This window comes from Pseudorca crassidens, chromosome 7 (genome assembly GCF_039906515.1).
Source record: "Pseudorca crassidens isolate mPseCra1 chromosome 7, mPseCra1.hap1, whole genome shotgun sequence".
NCBI classification, from domain to species: Eukaryota; Metazoa; Chordata; class Mammalia; order Artiodactyla; family Delphinidae; genus Pseudorca; species Pseudorca crassidens.
Genome location: NC_090302.1, coordinates 113372865 through 113399126, shown reverse-complemented (window position 1 = coordinate 113399126; position 26262 = coordinate 113372865). Strand labels below are relative to the sequence as shown.

The following is a 26262-nucleotide window of genomic DNA, read 5'->3' as shown; positions in this document are numbered from 1 at the left end:
GTATGCAGCTATCAAAAAGGATGAGTTGAATCTAGAATGTTGATATTAATGCTTATAGAGTGCTATGTGCCTCAAAGATACAAAAAATACATATTTAGATCAGATATTCATTACTCTCTTGTGTTTTACTGGAGGGCCCCCAAAGTGTACATAATCAAAAGCATTAGTGTGTGATACAGAGTTTGATACAATTTGGTAGGGAGGCAAAGAAGCTTCTCTTGCACACCCTGCTGTGCAACACTCGACAGCAAACTCTCCTTCAGCACTTACCCCACCTTCTCCCGGTCGACAGGGCTCCTTTCCCCTCTCCAAAGGAAAACAGCCTCCTCTCTCTCCACGTGCTTCCCTGTACTCTAGGAACCAGCTGAGACCTATCTAGGGTCTCCTACCCTAAACACTTACCAGAAGGTTTGGCCAAGCCAAGCCAGGCTCTTAACAGGGCTACTGGTGAATAAAGTTTCCTCCATCATTTTACGTACGTAATATGTTTGTACATGCCTAAAAAGTCCCTGGAAAGATATCCAAGACATACTTAATAGTATCTTTTTGTGGCGAGCGGCACTAAGGTTGGTCAGGTTGTACAGGACGACATCAACTTGCATTTCATATTTTCATACAAAGTACCACAAACTGGTGGTCTTAAAACAATAGAAATTTATTCTCACACAGTTCTGGAGGCCAGAAGTCTGAAATCAAGGTGTCAGCAGGGTTCTGCTCTCCTGAAGGGCTCTCGGGGAGAATCCTTCCTTACTTCTTCCAGCTTCTGGTGCCCCCGGCACTCCTTAGCTCTGAACAGCATCATTCCAGTCTCTGCCTCCATTTTCACATGCCATCCTCCTGTATGTCTGTCTTTGTGTCTCTTCTCTTCTGAGGACACCAGTCCTGTTGAATTAGGGCCCATCCTAATAACTTTCCTTGATCACATCTGTAAGACCCTACTTCCAAATAAAGCATGGGGTAGGGGAGGGAGGGGGTTCTTTGGGGACACAGTCAATCTACACAAGCCATGATTACTCTTACGATTAAAAGACAACGGTTCAACGTGCAACATTCTACAAGGCAACTTGTCTCTTTAAAACATCAGTGCTACGAAAAATTGGAGGGGCTGTTGAAGAATAAAAGAGATGTAAGAAACATAACCAAAATGCAACGTTTAAAACTTGTCTGGGGCTTCCCTGGTGGCGCAGTGGTTGAGAGTCTGCCTGCCAATGCAGAGGACACGGGTTCGTGCCCTGGTCCGGGAAGATCCCACATGCCGCGGAGCGGCTGGGCCTGTGAGCCATGGCCGCTGAGCCTGCGCGTCTGGAGCCTATGCTCCGCAATGGGAGAGGCCGCAACAGTCAAAGGCCCGCGTACCGCCAAAAAAAAAAAAAAAAAGACATTTGTCTGGATCCTGGTTTGAAAAAAAAGTCTGCAAAAGATGTTTCGTTGTTGTTGACAACTGGCAAAATTTAAATATAGCCTGGTTATCAGACGATATGAGGGATTTATTGTTAACTTCCTAGCTGTGATATTTGATCGTGTTGGAGAGGTGTTATTCTTGAGATGCATGTTGAAGTATCTTTGGGGAGAGTTTCATAATGTCTGCCTCCGACTGTCACAAGTTTCAGGGTAAAAAATTACACCCGAATACAGATGAAGCTAATACAGCAGGATTTTTGCATCTAGATGACTGATCCTGTCATGCCCATGATTAAAACATTTCCATGTTACATGCAGCTACTGTAAGTTGATGTTAGACTTAAAAAAAAAATCTTATTCATTTATTTATCTTTGGCTGCATTGGGTCTTCATTGCTGTGCGTGGGCTTTCTCTATTTGCGGTGAGCGGGGGTTACTCTTCGTTGTGGTGGCTTCTCTTGTTCCGGAGCACGGGCTCTAGGCACGCGGACTCAGTAGTTGTGGCACATGGGCTCAGTAGTTGTGGCACACGGGCTTAGTTGCTCCGCGGCATGTGGGATCTTCCCGGACCAGGGCTCGAACCCGTGTCCCCTGCATTGGCAGGCGGGTTCTTAACCACTGTGCCACCAGGGAAGCCCCACTTTAGACTTTTAAGACCGAAAATTTTAGAGTGTTTATCATATACCTTAAAGAAATGAAAAACCATATTTGAGTATGCAATAAACTCATTTCATACTCTCAGGTATTTTGGGTTTGAAAATTTTCATAATAAAAATTGTGCAGGAAAAACTACTCAAACAACAACCACCACAACCATTTCAACAACTCCCAGTTATCTGGGATAAAACACAAACTCTTCCATACAACTGCATCAACAACCCACCTCCTCATCCCCCTTCCACCTACATTCCAGTAACAGCAGGGCACCATTCGCGTTTACACTTCTTCCTTTCCTTGCCACCAGGTGCTGTCGGACATACCCCCCCGCCCCCCCCCGCTCCCCCCGCTCCAGGTCAGAGGTCACCTGCGGAATTCAGGACGTCCCCACGCCGCAGAGCCCCGTCCTCTCATTCCACCAGGTGCTGTTGGACATACCCCCCCGCCCCCCCCCCGCTCCCCCCAGCTCCAGGTCAGAGGTCACCTGTGGGATTCAGGACGTCCCCACGCCGCAGAGCCGCGTCCTGGACTGTCCTTGTGCGGCCCTCCCTGCTCTGGGATTCCGCACTGGCGCGCCTGAGGAGTTCCACAGCTGTCTGCCAAAAGGAAATCAACTCAGCTCTGCCATTCGAGTCCTCAGGTTACATGTTTTCTCCAAAATAGTCAATTAACAAGCATTATTTTTGCCAATTCATAAAGGCTAACCGGGTTCCGGCGCGGAGCCGGGTCCGCACGTAAGCTCAGACAGACCGGCTGCCCACGGAATCAACGCTCCCGCCACGGTAGCCCAGTCCCCGCGCTGCTGGACGCCGAGGTCCCGCCGGCGCCGAACGCGAACCTGATTCGCCGGACTGCGCGTAGTGCCCTTCGGGGAGAGCGGCCCGGTGCCACCTCAGTCCTCTCGCGAGGTCACCAAGACGAGGACCCCCCACACCGCGAGGGGCGTGACCCACCAGCTGGGAAAGGTCGCGCCCCTAGCCGGCCCCGCCCCAAGGCGCCACGGCCCCGCCCCAAGGCGCCACGGCCCCGCCCACTGCCTCGCACGGCCCTCCCACTACTCACACACGGCCCGCCTACCGCTCCTACGCGACCCGCCCCCTGCCGCCACAAGTCCCTCCCCATCCTCCCCAAGCCCCGCCCCTGCTCCAAAAGGTCCCGCCTACTGCCTCCACGCGTCCCGCCCCCTGTTCCCACACGGCCCAATGGGCGTCTACGCGGCTCCGACCGGCCGTTCACGGCTACGCGGTGACGTCAGGCGCCGACGCACCTGTCGGCCCTGCTAGCGCCGCTCCTGTCGGCTTCCTGGGGTCGGTGGGTCGGGCGGGACGGTCCCGAGCCGCAGTCCTTCCTGTGGTCCCGTCGCCCGCGGCCGGAGTCGGGCCGAGCGCCGAGGAGGGGTGCTGGTGGCCGGCCGCTCCAGTTCCTCCCCGAGTTGGAGCATGGCTGCAGCTGCGGTCCCTCCAGAGGGAGGTGAGCTCGGAGGCGGTCGTGTTTGATTCGGGGCAGCAGCGGGTCGAGTCCAGGGCCCCGGAGCCGGCGGCTGCAACTTGATGCGGCTCCCTCCCGGCTGAGCCCGTGGGTTGCGGTCGCGGTGGGGCTGGCCGCGCCGGCCGCCCTCAGATGCGGAGCCCGCCGGCGGCGCAGGACGCGGCCCCGGGGCTGCTGTCTGCCTCTGAGCGGCGAGGTGAGTGGCGGCGGCGGCAGGGGGTCCGGGGCCGTGGCTTCCGCGGGGCAGGGGCGGGCCGCTAGCCTCTCCGTCCTGGGACGCTGACCCTGCCCGCAGCAGGTGTGGCCCGCGGGCGTTCTCTGAGCTTTCACCTGCTTCCTTCGGGAACCGCCGAAAGACCTGTGAGCAGAATGGACGTTGGTGCCAGGAAGAGATTAATTGTGGGTTTTACTTTTGCGAAATTTGCCCAACTATAAAGTTCAGTGTTTCTTTCTTTAGATTTATGTGTATATCAAGACATAGTTTGTGTGTATATGTAACATTTGTGTTTTGTTCTTAGACTTGGACCGGAAACCACCTTAGACTCAGAAATCGATATTGTATATAATGTGCTTTATTTGTATAGCATTTCAAAACCGGAGCACCTAGAAGATAATTACACATATTTATGCATATTAGAGACCGAGATTTGTGTTTCCTTTGGAAGAAAATTCTTTTTTTTTTTTTAATAAGAAATGAATCAACAGTGACCGGTACCATTTTTTCTCTTTGGTAATTCAAAAGTTCAGTTCTGCAAACTATAAACTTTTTTGAGTTTACAGCATGCAGTTCAGTTACAGCAGCGTCACTGTGGTTTGTCTTTGATTGTTGAATCTTTCCAGAAATGCTTTACTTTTCATCTCTCAAGAGTTAATTTAGAAGAATCTTTTCTTGATGAGGTCGGCATGGAAATAATTTAACTGATGTCAGTCAATTTTACTTGCTTCTGTGAGTCACTGGAAAATACTGTCTGTGTAGCACGGGAGTACACAGAGAAGTTAAAATGCTCGTGTATAGGTTGTTGATTTCATCCTAAAAGGTGCTGTTGCTGATTTTCTTGTTACAGACTGTGGCTTAAAAACCAGGTGTGTGCCCTGCAGTTATTTACTCAGGTTAAGCCAGCTTTTATGACCTCTGGTTAATAGGAACAGCCACTGTTGGAAGAACCCAAGGCAGATTGCAGCTCTCCCACACCTAACTCCCCACACTCTTCAAAGACTGAATCTTTGTTTGAAAAACAGGTCACATTATTTTAAGAGATCAATATGAATGTATATAGTACCTACAACTTTAGTTGGAACTTGTGTTTTAGCATGTGTTTTCAATCATACATAGCTCATTAGGAATGCCAATATTTAACCCGGTTTTGGATATATACAGTTTAGGGGAAGGATTTGCTGAGGTTAGGATTTTATGTCAGTGAATTGGCTGTTTTCCAGGTCATGTTGGTGATAGGCTTTCCATTTCCTGTTGTGACATGTTGGTAATAATTTTCAGATGGCTCAGGAAGCCAGATTTGATCTCTGTGGTGGGTCAGATATCAAAGCAGTATCCTGTGAGGTTTGGCCACTATCACTGCTTTGTAGAGCTTTCATCTTAGTTTCTAGTCAAACCTTTCAGCAGGGATCTAAAATATGATGTGTTAATATTTATTGAGTGAATTCTATGGTTCAGGATCTTTCCTAAGTGGTTTTGTGGATTATCTCAATTCTCACTCCAACCCCTTGAAGTAGGTACTTTGATTTTTCCCGTTATAGAGCTGTGGAAACTGAGGCATAGAGGATTTAATTAATTTGCCCAAGGTCTCAGTCAGTGTCAGAACTGAGACTGAAGCCTGGCAATGTGATTTCAGAGCTCTTGCTCTCACTGGCTGCACTTCATTGCGAGCGAGACTCAACAAAATGCTGGAAGAAAAGATGGGGTGAGAGAGATGGCAGCACAGGTCCATTTATTCTTCAGTTATAAAAATAATGTAAAATTACAGAAACTCTGGAAAATCTTTTTTTTTAATCCTCATGCCACTACTCTAATAAACTCTTCTTGTGTTTTTTAATTATGCACTTCCACATGTGTATATAAACATTGTAGCTATGATACATTTTGATTCTTAAAGATCAGTGTTCTTCGGTTAAGTATAAGGTTAAATATAAAATGAAAGATGAACCCACGTGGGGAAAATGCCCATTTGCATTGCTGAAATATAGAGAGATTTGATCTGCAACTTTGATTGGAACCATGTCAGGTAAATACATTTGCCCTCATGGGAAGTAGTTGAACAGTTTCTGTCTTGTAAAGTCATGGAAATTATTTAGTTTTCAAAGTCTAAGTCTTCCACAGCATCTTTTTGTTGGATTGTTTACCTTTTTACTTGTTATAGTCTGACTTTTATATTTGTGTGTGTGTTTTTCCTTTTAAAATCATCTAGCTGTTATCTTTTGACTGGATCTAAAAATATTTATGAATCTGGGAAATTTTCTTCAGAATAGAAAGCCACTTTCTTTAGCAGGTTATCCATTTAATACTTTTTTGAAGAGAAATATCTAAGGTGCAGCGATTTGGACATGCAGCTAACTTAATGGACAGTAGGATAAAATACCAAGAAATATTACTTTGGGGAGAAATGCGTTTCATTACTGTCATGTCTTGTAAGTACTGACAATTTGTATTAGGGTAAATTCTTTTTTAATATGGTGATGTTCTGATCTAAGTTTCATGATGTTATAATGGGTAGAGGGGTCATTCCCTGGTAAAATAAATTTGAGAAACTTTTAATAAATTTTGTTTATGAAGTTAATGTTTACTACAGGTTTTCTCAAGAACCTTTCTTATTCTGTTAACCATTACAATTCTACACAGGGTATGTTTTATTACCCAGTCTTATCTGACCACGAAACCTTGCATTGGACTTGTGTTCTCTGCACACACTCACTCATCGCCAAATGCCTTTGTCACCTTCTTGGCTTGATTCACGCCAATGCTTCACTGTTGCTTCAATGAACTAACCTCTTCTCCCACCTCTGCCCCATAAAATCCCACTTACCTTTTTTTTGGCCACACCACGTGCTTGCAGGATCTTAATTCTCCTCCCAGAGTTTGAGCCTGGACCCCTGGCAGTGAAAGCACGAGTCCTAACCACTGGACTGCTAGAGAATCCCTCCCACTTACCTTTTAAGGTCCAATTCAAGTGTGTCTCTTCCAAAGAAGTCTTCGCATCATCAATTACAGATGGATGCAGTCTTTTCCCCGAGCTCTTGTAACAATTTCAGTGTCTTCTGTGACATCTGTCATGCGTTGCCTGTCATTATATGGATATATAGTAATTTATAGGAAAAAATTACTATATCCCTTTTGAGGACAGTATATTATGTAATTTATGCTGAAGTTTATTGAAAGCTGTAAGGCCTGTACAGATATGATGCCATTAATAAATAAAAATTTTGTCTGTATTTTTTTTTTACAGTTTCTGGTACACGAGTGGCCATTTTACAAACTTTAGTAAATGTGTAAATGATTGTGTTGAAATTCATTGTCACGTTTTAATCTTTGACAAGTCTTTCGCACACCTAGTTCTTGAAATATTTACGTGAGGAAGCTCCTTACTTCCAAGTGGCTATATCAGTCAGAGTTCCACCTCCCTGCGGTTATTGCTGTTGAGACTTTGTTTGTTTGTTTTTAAATTTTTGGCTGTGTTGGGTCTTCGTTGCAACGCGCGGGCTTCTTATTGCGGTGGCTTCTCTTGTTGCGGAGCATGGGCTCTAGGCACTTGGGCTTCAGTAGTTGTGGCACGTGGGCTCAGTAGTTGTGGCTCACGGGTTCTAGAGCACAGGCTCAGTAGTTGTGGTTCACGGGCTTAGTTGCTCTGCGGCATGTGGGATCTTCCCGGACCAGGGCTCGAACCCGTGTCCCCTGCATTGGCAGGCAGATTCCTAACCACTGTGCCACCAGGGAAGCCCTGCTCTTGAGACTTTTGTTCATCTCTGGCTGCTGACATTTGGGATTTTCTTTTCTTCTTTCTCTGGGGTTGATTGTGCCTGCTGTTCTGTCAGATAGCTGACTGACATGCCTTTGCAACTTAGCCATGGTCCTCAGGCCTACCCAGTCCCCTTGATGAGAGGGCAAAACCTTGTTGGAAGCTATGAAGAAGCAGCGTGCCTCCCTCAGGCTCTGGGTTCCAGGTCTCCCTCGTTCTGCTCCCCACCCCCCAGTTCTGGTGCTGAACCGCTCAGTGTCTGCAGTTCAGGGGCTAGACTGGTGCGCTCAGGGTTGCCATCCCCTCACTGCAGTCTGGCCTGGAATAGGACTAAAGCCTGGGTGTGTAATCCTGCTGTTGGAAAGAACGCTCTGGTTCTGAGTCCTACAAGCTGCTGGAGATTGCACTTTGTTTCTTCCAGCTGTTTTGAATCAATCAAGTCAGAAACCGAGCAGATACCTTAGATTTCTCCTTCACGTTCCTCGCGTTTTGTTAGCTACCGTGGCCTCTTAAATGTCCCTCGCAGCCGTTCCTACTTCTTCATGTGGCCATGACTCAGTTCGGTGGTGACCTCACTGTGCTGTGTCCAGGGCTCTTCAAGGTCTCCTGGAGTCCTCCCCGGGTCACTCTTGCCCTTCTCCTCTGCCTTCCACGCTGCTGCTGCTGTTGCTTGTTAAAGTTTGTATCTGATCAGGTGATTTCTCTTTTAAACCTCTTAATGGTTTCTTACGTGTTGTCACGAGTAAGTTCCTCAGCAAGACCTAGGAGCGCCTGCCTTTCTCTGGCGTCCGTCCACCTCCTCGGCTACTCTCCAGCCCCTGCCTCTTCCATAAGCTACCCGAGCAGGTCTTATTATGCTGCTGTGTTTTTGCATGTACTTTTTTCTTTTCCTTTATTGACTTGGCACCTCATAGTTGGCCTAGTTGATGCGTCCTAATCCTTCAGTACTCATTTCCTCTTTCAGTGTTTGCAGACTTTCCCAGGCAGCAGCTTGTTCCTGCTCAGTGTCATCATGTACCTTGAGCATACTTCTCCTCTGGCGCTTCTCACACCATATGTCGTTGTTTGTCTGTCTTTCACGTTCACTGCCTTGGGAATAGGGACCATTTCTTACTCATCACCCCAGCACATGCTGGGCGCTCAGCAGATGGTTGTTAAATGCATTAATCAGTGACTCTCCAAACTGACTTTGGCTACTAGGTAGATGGTGATCCTGTAAACTGAGATAGGGAGAGGGGGAGGACGAGCAAGTTTGGGGCAAATATGTATTTGGCTTAGGTCTTGTTGAATTCGAGTTCCCATGCAACATCCAAGTACAGATGTATCCATCATCCGTTAGGCATTTGCTATTCATTCATACTATAGACATTAATTGATCCAGCAAGTTTCCGTAGATAGAGACCAGGCTATTCCAAAATTTATATGGAAAGGCAAAGGAACTAGAATAACCAAAACAATTTTGAAAAATAAGAACCAAGTGTGAGAAATCAATCTATCCAATTTCAAGAGCTCCAGTAGTCAATACTGTCCTTACTGCTCTAGGTATAGACACACAGATCAACGAAACAGAACAGAGAAGTCAGAAATAGACTCACACAAATATGCCCCACTAATTTTTGACAGAGACCCCCAAACAATTCAGTGGAAGGAAGATAACTTTTTTTTTTTTTTTTTTTTTTGGTACGCGGGCCTCTCACTATTGTGGCCTCTCCCGCTGCGGAGCACAGGCTCCGGACGCACAGGCTCAGCAGCCATGGCTCACGGGCCCAGCCGCTCTGCGGCATGTGGGATCTTCCCGGACCAGGGCACGAACCCGTGTCCCCTGCATCGGCAGGCGGACTCTCAACCACTGCACCAGGGAAGCCCGGGAAGATAACTTTTTTGGCAAATGGCATTGGAGCAGTTGGATATCCATACGTCCAAAAACAAACTTCAACCTGTGTCTTACAACTTATAGAAAGATTCACTCAACATGGACCACAGACATAAATGTAACATGTAAGGCTATAAAAATTTTAGGAAAAAATTTAGGAGGAAATCTTTGGTAGGTAAATTTCCTAGAGTTGATGCCAAAAGCACGCTCCTTAAGGGAAATACTGACAAGTTGAACTTCATCAAAATTGCTTTTGCTCTGTGATAGACCCTATCAAAAGGAAGAAAACCAAGCTACAGAGTGGGAGAAAATATTTGCAAGCAACATATCTGACAAAGGACTAGTATCTAGAATATATATTCTAAAATATGAAACTGGGAAGTAAAAGAATCCGGTTAGAAGATTGGCAAAAGATATGAACACTCATTTCACTGAGGAGGACATGCAGGTAGCAAGTAAGCACATAAGAATATGTTCAACGTCATCAGCCATTAGGGAAATACAAATGAAAAGAACAGTGAGATACCACTACACACCTATCAGAATGGCTAAAAAAAAGAAAGAAAGAAAAAAACGGACACCACCAAGTACTGGTAAGGATGTGGAGGAACAGGCTCACCCATACATTGTTGGTAGGGCTGTAAAGTTGGGATGTTAAACTGGCAGTTTCTTTAAAAGCCAGCCATGCAGTTACCATATGGCCCAGCTGTTGCACTCCTTTGCTTTTATCCCAGAGAAATGAAGCCTTAAGTTCACAAAAAATCTGTACGTGAATATTTATAGCAGCTTTGTTTATAATAGCCCAAACCTAGAAAAGAGGCAGATAGTTCTTCCACGGGTGAATGGTTAAACAAACACATGTGGTGTGTCCGTATCGTGGAGCACTATTTAGCAACGAAGAGGGAAGAACTGTTGACACACACAACCCCTGGATGGCTCTCCAGAGAGTCTTGCTGAGTGCGGAGAGCTAATCCCCGAAATGGTCGACTGTACGATTCCATTTATACAGCATTGTTGAAGTGGAAGAGTTTTAGAAATAGAAAGCAGATTATGGGTTGCCAGGGGTTAAGGAAGGGGTGGGGGACTGGAAGAGAGTGGGTGAGGCTGTAAAGGGCAGCACGAGGGGTCCTTGGGATGGAAAGTTCTGTGTCAGTGTCAATATCATGATTGTGCAAGAAGTTACCATTGGAAGAAACTGAGTAAAGGGTATATAGGAGCTCTCTGTATTATTTACAACCACATGTGAAATCACAATATCTCGAAATAAAAAGTTTAATTTAAAAAAGTGAACCCCTCGTAGGTGTGTGGTACTGTGCTAAGCATTGCAGAGTTGAGTACAGATGGGCACAGCCAGGCCTCATGCCACCCTCCGGAGGGAGGACTTATCACGTGAATCGGGGTGACGTTACACCTGGGCTAAGTGCTGTCAAGGAGAGGTGTGAGAACTCACAGTGAGAATTTGACCTGGTCAGGGAAGCCTGGCCCAGGTAGGAGGTAGGTTAGGAAGGCTTTCCTTACAGCTGCATGACTTTGGGCCAGTTACTGCAACTCTTTGTGCCTCAGTTTCCTCATCTGTTAAATGAGGATGATAACAGCACCTAAGATTTAGGGTTTTGGTTGTCTTTAGTACCAATCTTAAATGAGTTAACTTGTAATGTGCCTAGGATGGTGCCTGACATATAGTAAACTCTGCTTGAGAGGGTTTCTTTAAATTAATTAATTAATTTTTATTTTTGGCTGCGTTGGGTCTTCGTTGCTGCACGCGGCCTTTCTCTAGTTGTGGCGAGCAGGGGCTACTCTTGGTTGTGGTGCACGGGCTTCTCATTGCGGTGGCTTCTCTTGTTGCGGAGCACAGGCTCTAGGTGCGCAGGCTTCAGTAGTTGTGGCATGTGGGCTCTAGAGTGCAGGCTCGGTAGCTGTGGCTCACAGGCTTAGTTGCTCTGTGGCATGTGGGATCTTCCTGGACCAGGGCACGGACCCGTGTCCCCTGCATTGGCAGGTGGATTCTTAACCACTGCACCACCAGGGAAGTCCTTGCTTGAGAGTTTGTTAACTGAATAAAGGGATGCTTGAGGTGAGAGCTGAAGAATGCCTCGGAGCATTACCTAGATGAGGAGGTGAGGGTCTGTTCCCGGCTCAGGGAGCAGCTAAGCCTAGGGCAGGGGCTGGGGCCGGCCTGGTGGGGCTGAGAGGGAGATGTTCGCCCCGGGAGAGGCAGCAGAGGCCGGGCTGCATGGGCTTTGTGCGCTGTGTGGAAGAGTTTGTCTGCTAAGCATGGTGAGAAGTGATTAAGACCTAAATCCATGGCATGTGCAGAGATGACCCATCAGACCTGCTTTTAGAAAAGACCATGCTGGCTGTGGTGTGATCAGATGACAGAGGTCAGGGTGACTGTACATAGATCATTTGGGAACTCACTGCAGTGCACCAGGCCTTCTCCCTAGAGATTTTCATGGGTTAGCTCTACTTTTCCTAGCTCTGCAAGAATATATTTGCAAGTCGCTGTGTCTATTATAATGTTTTGTAATGGTTTTAAGTATATTTTTGACAATTTAAAAGGAAAAAAATGACTTTGTAGTATTGTTTTCATTTTTTATATGCCAAATTTCAGCTGCTGTATTATGGTTTAAATAGCCTTTTGTAGTCAAGCCTGGGAATCGAGTTTGAAACCTAGAGTGATTTAACACTGGTGTCCAGATTCCTTCTGTGTATTTCTTTTATGCTACCATAGAATCTTGACTATTTTATAGCAGTGCTGTGCAATAAAAACAGTTGTGCTGCAAATTCAAGACACATATGAAATTTTCAATTTCTTAGTATATACATTAAAAAGGTAAAAAGGAAATGGTGAGATTAATTTTAATAATATATTTTATTAAACCCAGTATATCTAAAGTATTATTTCAGCATGGACTCAATATGAAATTTTTAATGAAATACTTGACATTCTTTTTTGTCATGAAGTCCTACAAGCGCAGTAGGTATTTCTCCTTAGAGCCGTGTTTCAGGACTAGTGGCTGCTGATCACACAGGTCAGCTCTACAGGTTTCTGGGTTAAATAAGAATAGTTCTTTTTAAGTTATTGAATTTATAGAAATAGGAACCCATGCAGACCTGAGTTTAATAAACCTTTGGAACAGAGTTGGTTGCTCTTGTTATAAGGAAAGGTATGGAGTCTAGATGTCTCAGAGGTGTTCGTGATATGAAGTTTTTAGACATTTTGAAAGGGTTAAGTTAGCAGTCATCACTAGTGGTTTTTGAGGACTTTCAGGGATAAAATGTAGGAGCTATGTTGGAACTTGCTGATTGAGGGCCTAGGACACAGACAGTTTTATTTTAGAGCGATTTCTCAGTGTTCTATAGCCTCTAGCGAATTAACGCTCATTGACGTATGTTATCACATGTATTAAGCGCTTCTAGTGTGACCGTCGTGTAAAGAAGTGAAGAATAGAATGTCTGTGTCCTTTGCAAAATCTTAGCATATGTGCTTTGCTAATCAAAATTAAAATGACTCTTGAACTATTAATCCTTATTTTCTTTTAAAAGCCTTTTAGTTATTTACTCAAGAGCCACAATATTGAATTTGATCACCTCTATGGATACTGCAGAGTTCTTAGCATAAACAGTTATTTTCATACTATTCTATTTTAACATTTACCTTAAAATAAAACGCTTTTTTTTTTTTTTTTTTTTTGCGGTACGTGGGCCTCTCACTGTTGAGGCCTCTCCCGCTGCAGAACACAGGCTCCGGACGTGCAGGCCCAGTGGCCATGGCCCACGGGCCCAGCCGCTCTGCAGCATGTGGGATCCCCCGGACCAGGGCACGAACCTGTGTCCCCTGCATTGGCAGGTGGACTCTCAACCACTGCGCCACCAGGGAAGCCCAAAACTCTTGTTTTAATTAGTATATTCTAACAAGTCTCAGTATAATAGGCTGTCTTTGGTGGAGGTAATCATAAAACATTAATAAAATTGCAAAGTGGTAAATACTTAATGTTTTCTTTGTAACTTAGGTGCTAGGTTTTGGTTATTCTCCCAAGACCATATTAACACTGTTGTAGAGAGGATTTGTTTATTGAAGACTGAATTCCTTTCTCTTTTTTCACCTGGTTGATTGAGAAAACAGTCTGGCATTTTGACCACTATTATCCGTATATTATGTTCCAGTCACTTTGCCAGATGCTGAGACTAGAGCTCTCAAGCTTCACCTTCTCTCAGGTGGTCTTTAAGTTAGGGAATTTATATAATATACCTTTTAAAAGTAGTTATCTGTATTTTATTTTTCTAAAAAGTGTAAAAGCTTTACAAATAATTTTTTTTTCACTACAAATAATTTTTAATCGTTGCAGCTCTTTGAGGTTGTTTTTCCATGTGCCGAAGGAACATTTACTGAGGACAAGAGATTATCTTAACCCTTCAAATCTTCAGTGCTAGAATTCAGCACTCGAATTGGAGTGCGCGTCGCTCCATTCATCCTTTACTTTCTATGTGTACTCATCATGACAAAGCTAAGAAGTCTTGCTTTACCAGGCTTACTGGGTGGACCGCTTCACCTTTCAAGTCCCACACACGAACCTTTCAAGCCTGTTGCTGGTGTCTAGCTCACTAATGTTGAACTGTCATTTGGGTGTTGAGCAAGTAGGTGGATGCATTTAAAACATCAAACTATTTAGGAGTTACATTGTTTTTAAAGTATGGAGTAAGAACAGTGAAACGTGTGCTTACTTGTTATCTGCTGGGAAAAAATAGAAATCGTGACCTATTATACTTTTCATGGCTGATATTTGACCATGGGCTCTGAAGGTTTAAATTTTAAAATGGGGACTTCCCTGGTGGAGCAGTGGTAATGAATCTGCCTGCCAATGCAGGGGACACGGGTTCGAGCCCTGGTCCGGGAGGATCCCACATGCCGCGGTGCAACTAAGCCCATGCGCCACAACTACGGAGCCCGTGCGCCACAACTACTGAAGCCTGCGCGCCTAGAGCCCGTGCTCCGCAACAAGAGAAGCCACGGCAATGAGAAGCCCGTGCACCGCAATGAAGAGTAGCCCCCGTTCACCACAACTAGAGAAAGCCTGTGTGCAGCAACTAAGACCCAACGCAGCCAAAAATAAATAAATAAATTTTAAAATGATGAAAGGAGAATGAAATTTTAAAAATGTGTAAATGACAGTATTTTAAAATTAGTATTTGCATCTGGTAAGGTATTCAAAAGGGGCATACAGTTTCCCTCTCAGACCTGGTACTTCAGTCACTGTTCCTTTTCCCTGTGGGGAGCTTTCTTGGAACTCCCTCCGGAGATGGACTGTACATACACAACCAGTTGTGTACTGTATTTCATCCTCTACCACAGCCCCCCTTTTTCGGGGGACCCCCCACATATATTGTAGTGTACTATAAACCCTTCTCTGTACTTTGTCTTTTAACTTAACGATTGATCTTGGAGATTGTTTTATACCACTACCTGAAGAAATTCTTCATTCCTTTTTACAGCTTCTTGGTGAAAATAGAATTATTAAATGATCCCCAAAGACTTAACACAATAGAGTTAGTTATTGTTACAGTGAATCAAGTTAGTATATATATATTTTTAATACAGAGATCAGAAGTTTCCTTCAACTTATTAAAGTAGATGATTTTTTTTTTTTTTTCGGTATGCGAGCCTCTCGCTGTTGTGGCCTCTCCCGTTGCGGAGCACAGGCTCCAGACACGCAGGCTCAGCGGCCGTGGCTCACGGGCCCAGCTGCTCCGCGGCATGTGGGATCTTCCCGGACCCGGGCACAAACCCGTGTCCCCTGCATCGGCAGGCGGACTCTCAACCACTGCGCCACCAGGGGAGCCCTAAGTAGATGATTTTTATTAAATGTTGGGAAAATGTTAAAGCCATTTTTCCCCCTTTGTTTTTTCAGATAAGCAGACAGCTAAATGGAGTCTGAGCAGCTGTTTCATAGAGGCTACTATAGAAACAGCTACAACAGTATAACAAGTGCGAGTAGTGACGAGGAGCTTTTAGACGGAGCAGGTGTGATTATGGACTTTCAGACTTCTGAAGATGACAACTTGTTAGATGGTGACACAGCAGTTGGTAAGTTTGGCATTACAACTCTTAGTATTTATAGTCATGAATGTCTGCTAATAAATATATACACTGTTTTATTGAGGTCAAGTTTTGGGGTTATTTTTCTTTTTCACTGTGGTATTTCATGTACCATAAACTTAACCATTTTAAGAGTGTACAGTTCAGTGGCATTTAGTACCTTTACAGTGTTATGCAACTACCATTTGTGTCTAGTTTTCATTACCCCAAAAGAAAGCCTTGTATATGGGTACACTTTAAAATCTTAGTATACATAGTACAGAGAGGTATACAGCTGTAATTGGAGCTGTCAGAAGAACAGAACTGATGGGATACACAGAGAGAGAGAGGCATGTAGAAAGAGATTTATTATGAAAGATTGGCTCATGTGATTGTGAAGGCTAAGTCCCACCGTCTGCCATCTGCAAGCTGGGGACCCAGGAGAGCTGGTGGTGTAGTTCCAGTCCAGTCCCAAAGGCCTGAGAACCAGGGCAGCCAGTGGTGTAATCCCAGTCTGAGTGCGAAGGCCCAGACACAGGAGTGCTGATGCCCCAGGGCAGAAGAAAGATATCCCAAATCAAGCAGAGAGCAAAGTTTTTAGTCTACCGATTCAAATGCTTATCTCTTCTGGAAAGACCCTCACGGACACACCCAGAAATGATGTTCTGCCAGCTATCTGGGCATCCTGAAGTCCAGTCAAGTTGACACATAAAATTAACCATCACAACAATCATCATATCACAAGCGTGGAAAGTAATGAATTTCTACAAAGTGAACACACTTATATACCTCAATCAAGAAATAAAACATGACTGGTTCCCCCAGAATCCTCCCTTGTTCCCCCTTCCAGTTTCAAAGGTAACTATTATTTTGATTTCTATCACCACAGACTACTTTTGCAGGTATTTAAACTTTATATAAATGGATTTATACTATATATATTCTTTTGAGTCTGGTGTCATTTACTTACGTCTTGATTCATCTGTTTTGTTTATATAGCAGTAGTTAAATTTATTTTCATTGCCATGTAGTATGCCATTGTGTAAATATGCTGCAATTTATCTGTTCTACCCATCATATATTTTTAAAGGGTATTTAGGTTTTTTAATTAAAATATATATTTTTTAGATTTTGGCTATTAATAATAATGGTGCTGAGAATTTTCATATACATATATTTTAGTGCATATCATTTACACAATTCTGTAGGATTTATACCTCAGAATCTCATCTCAGGTTGTAACCTGTACATTCTGTCAGCTGTGTGTGAGTTTTGGTTGCTTCACACCTTCACCAATACTTGATGTTATCAGTTTTTAAAATTTTAGCTATTCTAATTGTGGGTGCAGTAATCTCATATTTTGGTTTTAATTTACATTTGCCTAATGACCTGTGAGTTTAAATGCCTGTGGTATGTTGATTGGCTTTTTAGATAGCCTCTTTTGAAGTGCCTGTTCAATCTTTTTGCCTATTTTATAAGAGTTCTTTATGCATTCTGATTGAGTCCTTCGTTAGGTTTATGTATTGCAAATGTCTTCTCTTGCTCTGTGGTATGCCTTTTCACTCTTTTTTTAGCCGCTTGGCGGCATGTGGGATCTTGCTGGACCGGGGCATGAACCCGTGTCCCCTGCATCGGCAGGTGGACTCTCAACCACTGTGCCACCAGGGGAGCCCCCTTCTCACTCTTAATGGAATCTTTTGATGAAGGTGTCGTCAATTTTAATGAAAAGCAGTTAATCTTTTCCTTTATTTTTTATACTTTTTGTGTTCTGTTTAAGATAGCTTCCCATACCTCAAGGTCAAGAAGATATTCTCTCGTTTTCTCCTAGAAGTTTTATTTTTTGTCTTTCACATTTAGATTTATAATCTACCTGCAATTAATTTTTATATGTGATGTGAGTTAAGTGTTCAGGTTCATTTTTTTCCCATATGGATAACTAGTTGGCTCATATATTGAAAAAACCTTCCATTCTCCAGAGTACTGCACTGACATCTTTGTCATCTGTCAAGTGGATGTATTTCTGTAGGTCTGTTTCTTGACTTTTTACTCGGTTACATTGAAATACTTGGCTATCTTTGTACCAAAACCCAGCATATATATGAGTTTTTGTTTTTCACATTGGTTTTATGTAAATGTAGTCCATTTACATTTAATGTAACCACTGATATATTTAAGTTCAAATCTACTATATTTATGTTCTATTTGCACAGCTGTCTTTTTTTCCTTTCTTTCTTTCTCTTACCCCCAGTACCTTGTTAGTTATGCATTCTTTTATATTCTGTTTGGTGGGTTACTCTAGAGATTATAACATGCACTCTTATTAGTTCTACTATAAATTACTACTTTTACCACTTTATGGGAAATGTAAGGGCCTTACAATACTTTACCTCTTTTTATCCCCCCTCCTGCTTTTTGTGCCATTGTTGTCCTCTCTGTTAATTCTTTATATATTTTAAACTGCATGAGACATTATTATTGTCATCTTGTGTCAATGCCTATTTAGATTTTGTGGCTTTACTTTTTCCATTGCTCTTCATTCTGTCCTGCATTTTCATGTTTCTGTCTGGGATAGTTATCTTTCCGCCTGAAGAACTCTCATTAGTATTTCTTTTAATTATAATCTACTAGCAATAAATTCACACAGTTACAAGCCTTTGTTTCACCTTTGTTTTTGAAGGGTATTTTTGCAGCTGTATTCCAGATCTACAGTTATCTTCTTTGAACACTTTAAAGATGTAATTTTGGTGTCATTTGCCTTCTGCTGAAAAGTCAGCTATCAGTGGTATTTTCCCCTACTCTGGCTTCTTTTAAGGCTTTTTTCCTTGTCTTTGGTTTTTCAGAAGCTTAACCATAGTGTGCCTAACTGGTTTTCTTTGTATTTATTCTGGCTGGGGTTACTAGAACTCCTGAATTGTGACTTGATTTATTTATTTATTTTTTATTTCATCTTTGGATAATTTTGACCAGTGTGTCCTCAAATACTGTTTCTGCCATCTCCCCTGCTCCCCACCTCTGCCCGACCCCTCTTTTAGGACTCCATTCACATGTGTTACATCTTTTCACTGAGATCCTTGTGTTTCTTATGCTCTTTTCTGTATTTTCCTTTTTTCATTTGGATATTCCAACTCATTAGGGTAAATACCAAGGAACATGATAGCTCGATCAAATACTATGTTTAGTTTTGTGAGAAACTGCCAAACTGTCTTCCAGAGTGGCTGTGCCATTTTGCATTCCCCCCGGCAACGAATGAGCGTTCCAGTGCTCCACATCCTTGTCCGCATTTGGTGTTCTCAGTGCTCTGGATTTGTTGCAACAGGTGTGTAGTGCTATCTCATTGTTTTCTATCAAGTTTTGAATTTCAGTTATTTATCAGTCATAAAATTTCCATTTGATTATTTTTTTCTTTATTTTTTTGGCTGCATCGGGTCTTAGTTGCGGCACGCAGGGTCTTTGTTGAGGCACGCAGGATCTTTCGTTGTGGTGCGGGCTCTTCGTTGTGGCGCATGGGCTTCTCTCTAGCTGTGGTGCGCAGGCTTCTCTCTAGTTGTGGCGCGCAGGCTCCAGGGTGCGTGGGTTCTGTAGTTTGCGGCACACAGGCTCTCTTGTTGAGGCATGCAAGCTCAGTAGTTGTGGCACGTGGGCTTAGTTGCCCCATGTCCCCCATGGCATGTGGGATCTTAGCTCCCTGGCCAGGGATTGAACCCGTGTCCCCTGCATTGGAAGGCAGATTCTTTGACGCTGGACCACCAAGGAAGTCCCTCCATTTGATTATTTTTAAGTAGACTTCTGTATTCTGGGAGAAATTCAGTGTTTGTGTGTGTGTGTGTTTTTCCCTATTAATCACTTGTTTAAAGTCTGTGTCTTCTAATGTATGGATCACCTGTGGGTCTGTATCTTTTGCCCCTTTTTCCTCTTGGTTTTCAGTCTTTTGGCCCTGACTGTGGCTGGATGGGCTTTGTAATTTTTTTACAGACTGCTGGACATTGTGTACAAATAATTATAGGTGCTCTGGATGATATCTTCACCGTAGTGTATTTAGTTTTTTTTGGCAGGCAGGTAGTCTAGGATCCAATTACAATGATCCCATCAAAGATGGAGAGAATTTTCAGCCTGGTTTCAGACTTTCTGAGGGTTAGTCTATTTTGGGCTGACTTTATTTTTAGGGCACAGCCCCTTGAGGATTTTAGTAGAAAGCCTACTAAAGTGTGTTTACGAAGACTTTCTCTTTTTTGGGCCCTTAAATTCAGTTTCTGTCTCTCTGGCATTTTGAAACTGATGACAGCTCTGCTTATCATTTTAGTCTCTTAACCACTGCCGTGTGCTTGGTTTCTCAGCCTCTTGCTCACGAAGTTTAGGAATTGTAGATATTTTTAGGGAAAAGCATCATAGCATGAACTGTTCTCTTTTCTCCAGGATATTGGCCCGTTCAAGTCCACTTGCCTTGGTGGTTTTGTCTCCGTGGCCCCGTGAGACTGGCGAAAGCTCCCAGCTGGGCCTCTCAGTCACGGTGCTGCTCTGAACCAGGAAGCGACTCAGGGCAAACAGTGACCAACGCTGTTAGGTTTACCTGTTTCACTTCTTCTCTCAGTGTTGGCACTTCAGGTTCTCACGCCTTGTATCTTCTCCGGCTATTTTGTTAAATGTTCTTTGATTTAAAAACAGCAGCAGCAGTATTTTGCTGTTATTAATCATTGGCTCACCTCATCATTGATGGAGTTTTTCCTAATTTTAATTACAAGTTATAAACCAGCTAAACACATGTATTCATAATTTGAAAAATCAGGTGAAATTTAACAGCATACCCACTTTTCTGTGTTTAAGTAGCTCCTTGGCCCTGTGTGTGAAACAGAAGTAATGCAGGGCAGTAGAAAGACACAGGAGGACCTCGCTCTTTCTATCTTTCCACACTGCCGTCCAGTGTTGGTGATGTCTTCACTCATGGTTTTCCATAGGACACAGTGTCACGTAGGAAGGAAGGGGCAAGGGGGGAAGAAAGGGTCTTTTTTTGTTCTTTTTTTTTTTTCTCTATCAGGGAGGACAATTTTCTAGAACACAGAACACACTCGTACGTCACTGGCCAGAAGTGGGTTACATGACCACACCTAGACTGATCACTGACTAGGAGGCTTTTTGACTGGTTAGAACAAACATGATTTGTTCCTTGCAGTTAGGCACATTACCAACCAAACAAAATTAAGGTTCTGTTAACAAGGGAGAAGTTGGAATGACCATAGGGTAAGCAACCATTAATGTTTCTCATACAGAGTCTGTCCTCTGAGTTAGCCTAGTTGAAGGTACAAGTTGTGGAACAGTGGTTGACGACAACTATCTAAGTGTCAAATTGGGTGGTACAGATTATAAATTTTACATCTCGAAAAGAGGATATTATTTCAATACCTGTTTAGAATTGTGGAGTGTTCTGGAAAGGGAGATAATGCATGAAGACCCAGTGGTAGGAAAAGATATTAGGTTGTGAGACAGCGAATGTCCTTGGTAGGATGGTGATACCCTTTCTTTCAGCAGAGCCGAAGTGGTTCTGTTCACAGTAGCTGGGAGAGGACAGTCCTGCGGTAGAAGTGCGGGCCTCAGCGAGACCTCCCTGCCCGGGTCAAGGCAGGTGCCCAAGAAGAGAGCTCATCTCTGTGTCTGCTCTGTGTGTGGAGCATGGAAATAGACAATGGACAAGCAGTTGAGTCTTTGTGTGTGTGTGTGTGTGTGTATATATTATGCGGGTCTCTCACTGTTGTGGCCTCTCCCATTGCAGAGCACAGGCTCCGGATGTGCAGGCTCAGCGGCCATGGCTCACGGGCCCAGCTGCTCCGCGGCATGTGGGATCTTCCCGGACCGGGGCACGAACTCGTGTCCCCTGCATCGGCAGGCGGACTCTCAACCACTGTGCCACCAGGGAAGCCCCAGTTGAGTCTTAAATATTCTTTTATGACTCAATATCTCTCTAGAATACCAAAGAATAATTAATCACTGGAAAGAACTGGTAGTGTTTGGCATATGTGTTGTGTAGAAATCTTATGTTCATTGACTTTCAAGTTGTAGACCTGAACTTACATCTTGGCTCTGCCAGTTACTCGCTCTGTAACCCTTGCAAGTCACTTTGCCTGAGTTTTTTCCTCTGTAACTAGCAGTGGTACTCTTTTCTCCTGTGTTCCTTCCCCTTTAGGTGTATTAGACTTTGTTCCCCCAACTTGAACAATTTTCTTTTAATTTAGCGTTCAAGTGAGATGTCAGGAACATTGCTGGTAGTATTAAAAAGAGATATAGTTCTAAAACTAAAATACGACTCTGGATTAGGATTTAGGTTGTAGAGATAAACCACTTTGGACTCCCCTGACTCCACTGGATAATTGAGTTACTTATTTGTTACATAGCTAGCCCTTGTTTTGAAAGCAAAGAGATGGACCCAAATCTCAAAAATGAAATCAGCCTTGTCTGCTCAGAGTGAATCCTAAATAATCCAGAACACACTGTGACTAAAAAATAGAAGTTATCCTTAGTAATGATGACTAATTAGTAGTGTCGAAAATCTAAGCTAGTGAAAAGCTGAAAAATTACACTTGATATGTATTTATATTAAGTATATTGAGTGAGTCACTTTAGTCTAAAATTCAGATTCTTTGGAAAATGCAAAATTTTTCATTACAAGTAGCAGGAAGAGAGTGCCAAGGTGTTGTTGTCAGAGTTGTTTTCATTAAAGAGAACCATAAGGTTCTTGCTTCACTGAAGATGAAACACACGCGCGTTCCTCTGTACAACTGAAGTGTTATTCTTAAATGTACGGCTCTCACTGGGAGTAAGAGAACTGGCTGACGGGGTAAAAACTAGAGTCGGCCACTGTTCAGCAAATGAACTCTCAACGGTTAATTCGTGTTAATGACGGTAATGAGTTTAACATTTAGATTCTTCTATCCCGCTTCGTCACGCGTGAATTGTGAATAGTATGGCTTACTTGCTGTATCAGGAGTCACTCCCAGCTCTCTAGATTGTGCGTGGATGGTAGTGTCACAAACCGAGAGAGGAAGTGGGCAAGGAACGGTAGCATCCAGAGGGCTTGCCCCTGATTGCTTCTGTTTCCTGTCTATAGAGAACCTTAAACCAACTCGGAAATACTAAATTCAAATGTCAGGTGTTATTTTTATTTCCAAGACCTTGGGACATATAATCACTGGGAATGGAATGCAGAGACATCACACAGATGGTTGTATTCTGTTTCACATATGTATCACATCCTGAGCCTCAGAACTCAGAAACCACGTACAGCTGCATGGGCTGAGAGGTGGGTCGTTCTGTTCTAGGTCTTGTGACCCTTCCACCTCTGCTCAAACTTAACTTACCTAGGGGCTTCCCTGGTGGCGCAGTGGTTGAGAGTCCGCCTGCCGATGCAGGGGACACGGGTTCGTGCCCCGGTCAGGGAAGATCCCACGTGCCGCGGAGCGGCTGGGCCCGTGAGCCATGGCCGCTGAGCCTGCGCGTCCGGAGCCTGTGCTCCACAACGGGAGAGGCCACAACGGTGAGAGCCCCGCGTACTGCAAAAAACAAAACAAACAAACAAAAACACTTAACTTAACCTTCTGAGCTGTTACAAGAGATTCCAGCATTTTCATTTGCATATCTACTGTTAGATTTAGCTTTATTCAAAATGTTGTGATTTTATTTGTCACATACCCTCTGGGTGGTGTGTTTGTCAGAAGTGTCTCTACTAGAAATTTCAGCAGGAAAGGCCTGGCGAAGTGGACGCAGAGGGACCATGCCAGAAGCTGGCTGACCATCTACAGGATACCTCTTAGGATTTGGCCAAACCTGCCAGTGCAGGGTCCAGTCCTTTGTCCTGCTAGACACAGAAGCATGGTGTCAGCCCCAGGAAACTGAGCTGTTTCTTAGAAGTGGATTCATATTAACCAGGATCTTACATCTTGTTAGGTAAAAGTGCGAATGTATTTACAGTGAGTAATATACTAATGCTTTACTTCATTTGAAAGAAAGGACGTAAAGCAGCGTATAAAGGTACACAAAATTCAGTAATTAACATAAGTATTTGAGAAGCCTGAAGCAAAAGGAAAACAGGTTGAAATGACATAAAATGTAGAGATGAATGAGGCCAATGAAAACATTAGCGATAAACTACTTACTTTCTGAGGGGAGACTAGGAATTTGGCTCTAAGCTTTGTAGCAGCAAGTGAAATGAGAGAACCTGTTTAGTTAAGTGATTCACAGTGTTTATGAGAGAAAAACCCAATCAGTTTCTCAGCAGAAGCCCTATTACTGATATTAAGATAATCCATTTTTGAGAAACATTATGAAGTGGTTCCTATCTATGTACTAGACTGATTTTTCAAGACTTTGCTTGGAGTAAACAGCAGTGATTTTCACAGGGCTTTTGTGATAACATCCATCAGTATTGCTGACTTGAATCACAAGACCTAATTCCACAAGGGTACTGTATTATATGGTACAGGCATTGATTATTTATGATGATCTGGCAGGATCCATAGGTGTATCTTAGAGTATCTTGGAATAGATGGACAGTATGAAGAGTTTCAGAAGTCATCAAGGTATATTATTATCGTGATTTTTTTTTTGCTGAAGGTTTGATATATATTAGATAGCAGTGATTTTAGAATTATATTTCGGAATTATAACGGAGCTATTTACTTACATTCAGCTCGTTTTCCTTAAGAAGTTGAAAAAGCCTAACAAAACCTAAGACTGAATAGAAGCCGCTAGAAGGCCTCTTAATGAAGAGTGGGCAGGGTTGGGGGTCTTTGTTTTGAAAATAATTTTGTTCCTACTGGAAGTCATAGGTAAATGATTAACAGAAGGTCCAAAACTTATGTTCCATGTGACAAGATCATGATGATTGCAGCTATGATAGATTTTAAAGGGAGTAGCTACCACAGACATTAAAGAAAATGTATTCACAAAATGCCTGTTTTTAACTAATATTTAAGTATACCTTTTAAGGCAATAGTTCTCAGACCCTTTTGTTCTCAAGATCCCTTTCTATTCTTAAAAGATTATTGAGGACCCTAACAAGCTTGTTTTTTTTATTAAATGTAGGTTATAGCTATCCATATTTACCGTATTAAAAATTAAATTTCAATCCTTTATTAATTCACTTAAAAATAACAACTAGTTATAACATTAATAACACTTTTTATGAAAAAAAATAACTGTTTTCCAAAGTAAAAATAAATTGAGTGAGAAGAGCAACGTTTCATGTTTTTGTAACTATCTCTAATGTCTAGCTTAATAGGTAACATCTAGATTCTTAGATCTGCTTCCTCATTCAACTTCGTGTAATGTGTTGTTCAGTTGAAACCTATGAGAAATATGTAAGAAAATTTGGCCTTATACAAATATATATTAAAGAAGAAATAATTTCATAGCCTTTGCAGATCATTGTGGATATCCTTCTTTGATACTACACCCAAACTCGGCAGAGGGTAATTTCTTAAAGGTTAATTGCAGTGTGGTAAGTGAACCCATACTAATGAACTTCCTGTGTTGCGTTACATTAAAATCCATTGGCCTATCTTGTGCTTCTGAATGGATCTATTACCCATGCATGCTTTTATAATATGCATTAGTCATTTGGAAATTGAGGCAGTGATTTATCAGTTTGCTAGGGTTGCGGTAGCAAAGTACCACAGACTGGGTGGCTTAAACGACCGAAATTAATTTCCTCACAGTTCTGGAGGCTGAAGGTCCAAGATGGAGGTTTTGGTTGTTCGTTTCTTCTGAGGCCTCTCTCCTTCGCTTGTAAATGGCAGTCTTCTCCCTGCGTCCTCACATGGTCTGTGTATATCTGTGTCCTGATTGCTTCTTCCTTGAGGGTACTAGTTCTACTGGATGAGGCCTTGCCCCAGTGACCTTACTGAGCCTCAGTTACCTTTTTAAAGGCCTTACCTCCAAGTCTGGTCACATTCTGAGGTGCTGGCGGCGAGGGCTTTTATCATATGCGTTTGGCAGGACACGGTTCAGCCCATAATTCAGATTTATGCAGATCTTGCTAATGTTCACACATTTTATTACAGAAAACCAACAAGTCACATTTTGTTGCCACCAATCCCACAATCCCATCAGAAGTCTTTAAGTGCTGGGCAGCTGTCAGGCTCACACTGGTGAATACAAGTTTTCCAAACTTTAATTTTTGCTTTTCCTCAAGAAGGAGCCATTGTTCCACGGTATACACAAAAAAGATTTTGTGTATTCTTCCCATTAAAAGGGTGTATTCTCAAGAGTTGCTATTTCGTAAAGCGAATAACCTTTACTGTTTTATGAAGGACATGTGGAAGGGAAACAGGCCTTTGTTCTCTGGTGGTGATGTGGTGGCACAGAGTACAGTGCCTGCTCGTCCATCTCGGTGCCCCTGCTTGGCTTTGTGCTAGGTGCCAGCCGTGTACCTGCTATTACTCATGTACCATAAATACTGTAGAGTGAAAAAGACAGATGCTGTTGTGGAGGCTCACTAACCCTCCCACCCCCACTCCGAGATCCCTGGGGCCTGTCATCAGGTTACTTTACATGGCAGAAGGACTTTGCAGTTTTGAGTAAGTGAGGAGTCTTGAGATGGAGCGATTTCTCTTGGATTATCTGGCTAGCTCCTTGCAAGGCGGAGGCAGGAGGCTGAGTCCGAGACCCGAGGCTGGGGTACTAAGAGGAAGGGGGCCGCAGCCCAACTGGAGAAGGAAGCTGAAAAGGGCAAGGGGAGAAGTCTCCCCCGGAGCCTCCAGAAGGAGCGCATCCCGGCAGACACCTTGATTGTACACGCCTGACCTCAGCAGCTGG

The 26262-nt window shown here is 43.4% G+C and overlaps 2 protein-coding genes across 4 annotated transcripts in view; one reads left to right on the top strand and one right to left on the bottom strand.

Moving 5' to 3' along the window:
• Positions 1 to 3001, bottom strand: part of NEK1 (NIMA related kinase 1) — a 231468-nt gene extending 228467 nt beyond the window's left edge. The window contains exons 1-2 of the mRNA XM_067745387.1: positions 2896 to 3001; positions 2542 to 2653 (exon numbers count right to left, since the gene is read on the bottom strand). The gene's annotated coding sequence lies outside the window, so the exon portion shown is untranslated. The remainder of the gene's footprint in view (positions 1 to 2541; positions 2654 to 2895) is intronic.
• Positions 3002 to 3309: 308 nt separating this feature from the next.
• The window catches only part of CLCN3 (chloride voltage-gated channel 3), an 83581-nt gene continuing 60628 nt past the window's right edge, over positions 3310 to 26262 (top strand). Inside the window, exons 1-2 of one of the 3 annotated variants that reach the window (XM_067745379.1) lie at positions 3310 to 3527; positions 15296 to 15471. In XM_067745379.1, the coding sequence (XP_067601480.1) occupies positions 15312 to 15471 (160 nt within the window). In that variant the 5' untranslated portion in view covers positions 3310 to 3527; positions 15296 to 15311. Of the gene's footprint in view, positions 3742 to 15295; positions 15472 to 26262 lie in introns of all 3 variants that reach the window. The other 2 variants (XM_067745380.1, XM_067745382.1) reach the window with 2 other exon arrangements.